We start from the raw sequence: 4,055 nt of genomic DNA, 5'->3' as shown, positions 1-4,055 counted from the left end.
CTGCGCAGAGATGACGAAATTAACTATATTAGTAAGAAACGAAACTATGGCTACATTCAATAACTGTTGGGATCCTTTTTACAACTGGTTAGGAAAAAAGAGTGAGAATAACACGCCATAAGATTGATACGTTAGATACAAACATGACCAGTTACAAATCTGGTATATAGCCATTTTATATTTAATATAGTATTAAGAGACTTTATATATATATATACTGATAGTATCTTTACTACTACTTTCTAAAATCTCTATAACTTGATTAACTCAACACTTGCATTAACCAATCTAGATAAATAAACCGAACCATGGCAACGAGCTCATGAAATAGGAAACAGTTCTCGTTCTCAATACAGCTCCCCCGGACATTCGCCAATCTTTCACCCTTTCTATCCTTTCTACGTTCTCTGTTCTTTCTATCTTTTTCCCTCCTTCTCTCTACCCTTTCCCTATCTACTTCTTCCCCTCCCCTTTTCTAGCTTTTAATTTGGACTTTGTTAATTGACATGTCATTCGATCGTTCTCTATTGTTACGATCACTGTTTTATGTTTTGTATATTATGTTGTATTTTGTATTATTTGTATAATAAAAATTTTTAAAATTAAAAAAAAAAGAATGGTGGAAGGTCTTAAGCATAAAACGTATCAGAAAAGACTTCATGAACTCAATCTGTCTAGTCTGGAGGACAGAAGGAAAAGGGGGGGAGATGATCGAAACATTTAAATATGTGAAAGGGTTAAATAAGGTTCAGGAGGGAAGTGTTTTTAATAGGAAAGTGAACACAAGAACAAGGGGACACAATCTGAAGTTAGTTGGGGGAAAGATCAAAGGCAACATGAGAAAATATTATTTTACTGAAAGAGTAGTAGATCCTTGGAACAAATTTCCAGCAGACGTGGTAGATAAATCCACAGTCACTGAATGTAAACATGCCTGGGATAAACATAGATCCATCCTAAGATAAAATACAGAAAATAGTATAAAGATTAGATTAGATTAGATTTATTGGATTTATATGCCGCCCCTCTCCGCAAACTCGGGGCGACTCACAACAATAATAAAAAACAGTACATAATAGAAATCCAATGCCCACCGATCTAATTACAATTTAAAATTAGTAATTTCCTAAAACAATCCCAATATATATAAAAAACAGGCACACAGTCAATCAATCAACAACACAACATGGGCAAGGGGGAGGTGTTTTAGTTCCCCCATGCCTGACGGCAGAGGTGGGTCTTAAGGAGTTTACGAAGGGCAGGGAGGGTGGGGGCAATCCTAATCTCAGGGGGGAGCTGGTTCCAGAGGGTCGGGCCCCCCACAGAGAAGGCTCTTCCCCTGGGTCCCGCCAGACGACATTGTTTAGTCGACGGGACCCGAAGAAGGCCGACTCTGTGGGACTTAACCGGTCGCTGGGATTCGTGCGGCAGGAGGCAGACTAGATGGACCATGAGGTCTTTTTCTGCTGTCAGACTTCTATGTTTCTATGTTTGTGACCAACATGGTTCTGCTAATAAATTGGAACTTGGAAGAAGGCCAAGGTTTGGACTCGGATTTATTTCTCAGGTGCAATTCTTCTACTGAGTCATCACTCTTCCATGGAAAAGCCCAAAGCCCCTGGCACAGACCCAACCTCCTTCCTCCGCTGGGCACTGACCTATGTCCCTCCCTCCCCTGGCAGGTGGAGAAGGAGCAGGTGGGCTTCCAGGGACCCAGCCCCGCCAGAGACCAGCCACACCTTCCCTGTCAATCTCTGCTTTGACGGGCACTGACTCACTCTCTGGACCCGCACCTGTCCTCCTCCTTCTGGCTGACAGCCAGGAGGGCGGGGCCACAGGTGGAACGGCTCTGGCCTTGCATGGACCAGCCATAAAAGGCCCAGGTCTGGGCTGCCCCACAGGCTCCTCACTCAGAGACCCAGAGACCCGTCTGACGGCTGCTTCTCCAAGAACATGGACTTCACAAATCTTGCGGGACTTTCTCATGCGAAACCGGCCACCCCTGAAATCCAGAGCTATGCTGACCAGGTAGGTCGCCCAGCCACCCCGTCCCGAAGACTTTGTCAAGTTGATCACATGAGATGATGGTGATGATGATGGTGATGATGGTGATGATGATGATGATGATGATGATGATGATGGTGATTATTATTATTATTATTATTATTATTATTATTATTATTATTATTATTATATTTGTATGCCGCCCCCTCCAATACCGCCTAGATCAGTGGATTCCAATCTTTTTAAAGCCTTGCCCCACCTAAGCGTCTCTAAAGCCCTGAAGCCTCTCCCCCTCCCCATATAATTCTTACTATTCAGAAAGTGAACTCCTGCCTAAAAGCCCATTAACCTGGTTTAAACAAGGTTTCCATTGACCACCTTGAAAATCAAACTTCCCCTGTAGGGTGTGTGCCCCACATTAGGAACCAGGGGTCTGGATCCAGCCGCGAGGGGGACTGAGAGATCTGGTTCTTAATGAAGTATTCTCAACTGTTTTTAAAGCTGTTCTTTTCTTTCTCCTGTGGGAGTTGGGGGCCATACGAATAAGGTGAATAAAGAAATAAGTTCCCTTCCCTGCTTTGCCAAGCGAGGCTCCAGGGGCCTGACGGAGGAGCCCCCAAAGCAGGCAGCACCCCAGGAGCTGTGGGGTGGCCAACCCACCCACCCACCCCCACCTCTCCCCCAAAGGGCCCCTCTCGCTGCCTCCTTGCCTTGACCGCCTCCCTTCTGTCCCAGGTGAAAGGTCAGCTGGAGGATGCGACAGGCAAGAACTATGCCACCTACACGGCCATATTGTACCGTCAACAGCCAGTCGCTGGCATGGATTACTTTGTCAAGGTGAGTGGCTGAACCCCAGGATGCACCCAATCCAAGGGGGGGTCAGGGGGGTCAGTCCCTGAGGCTTTTCAGCCTCCGCTTCCCTCCGCCCTCAGAAGACCCCCACCCCCCAGGTGCTGCTGTGGCCCCCGCCTCTGGCCCCCTGGCTCAGTTCCCTTGTCCCCTTGTCTCCTTTAACCTCTTCTGCCAACCCTCCCCTCCCCCACTGAGTCCCTGCAGGGTCCAGTGCCAGGTCAGCCACTTGGACAGCCGCATGGGCCAGGCTGAGGGGGTCCCTGACCCATCCCGCCCAGTTGGGCTAGGAAAGAGCGGTGGGGAGGGGGGCTTTTCAGCCAGCATTGGAAGGGGCGGGAGGGGTCTCCTCTCTTTGGAGGCTGGAGAAGGGGTCTGCTCTGGGGTGGCTGAGCCTGGCCCAGCATTCATCCCTGGAAGAAGGATCTGTGGTGTCCCCCCCCCGTCCATGGGCCTTTGGGGAGGGGGCTGTGGGGGCCCTGTTCCTGACGTCCCTCTTCTGATGCTCCACCCCACACAGGTGAAATGTGGTGAGGAAAACCAGGACTACGTGCACATGAGGATCTTCAAGGCCCTGCCATATCAAGGTGGACCTATTGACCTCTCCGGCTTCCAGCTGGGCAAGACCCTGTCCGACCCCATCACCTACTTCTAGGCACCGCTGTCCGTCCGTCTCTGCCTGGAGGGGGGGGAGCTGCGGGAGAAGGCAGGGAAGCTCCTGGACACCAATAAACACATTTGGAATCAGAGATGATAGTGGACTTTTTGTACCAAGTAAGGCGGCCAGAAATGGAGTCCTCAGCTTGCGACGGTTCATTAGTGGCCACTTGAGGTTACAAAGGCGGTGAAGGAAAGAGGGTTGGGGCCACTTTTCACACTCCACGGCCGGGGCAGTTGCCGCGGGGTCCCATGACCCAAATTCAGACACTGGACAACCGACTCACCCTGATGACGGTTGCAGTGTCGTTGTGGGTCACACAATCCTCTTTTCCGACCCCGACAAGCAAAGTCAGGGGGGGGCAGGTTCACTTAGCAGCCCCGGTGACTCACTTGAGGGCTGCGGTGGCAGGGAAGGTGGGACAAAGGGGCAAAATGGGCTCAACAACAGTCTGGACGACGGAAACATTGGGCTCAGTTGTCGTTAGTTAGAAATTCTCTTCTGCTGATTCAGATTCTCCAAAGCCCTGAAAAACTGGGGGGGT

General features: G+C 49.5%; 1 protein-coding gene across 1 annotated transcript; it reads left to right on the top strand.

Annotated features, from left to right (window-relative positions):
- The first annotated feature begins 1,888 nt into the window (after positions 1-1,888).
- On the top strand, positions 1,889-3,582 carry LOC139167169 (cystatin-A1-like). The gene is made up of 3 exons (XM_070751589.1): positions 1,889-2,028; positions 2,740-2,841; positions 3,374-3,582. Exons 1-3 carry the CDS (start codon positions 1,954-1,956, stop codon positions 3,506-3,508), a joined length of 312 nt encoding a protein of 103 aa, XP_070607690.1. The 5' UTR covers positions 1,889-1,953; the 3' UTR covers positions 3,509-3,582.
- The last annotated feature ends 473 nt before the right edge of the window (positions 3,583-4,055 follow it).

Source organism: Erythrolamprus reginae, chromosome 4, assembly GCF_031021105.1.
Source record: "Erythrolamprus reginae isolate rEryReg1 chromosome 4, rEryReg1.hap1, whole genome shotgun sequence".
NCBI lineage: Eukaryota > Metazoa > Chordata > Lepidosauria > Squamata > Dipsadidae > Erythrolamprus > Erythrolamprus reginae.
Note: the sequence above shows the minus strand (reverse complement) of the source record. Positions and strands in the feature narration are given on the sequence as shown.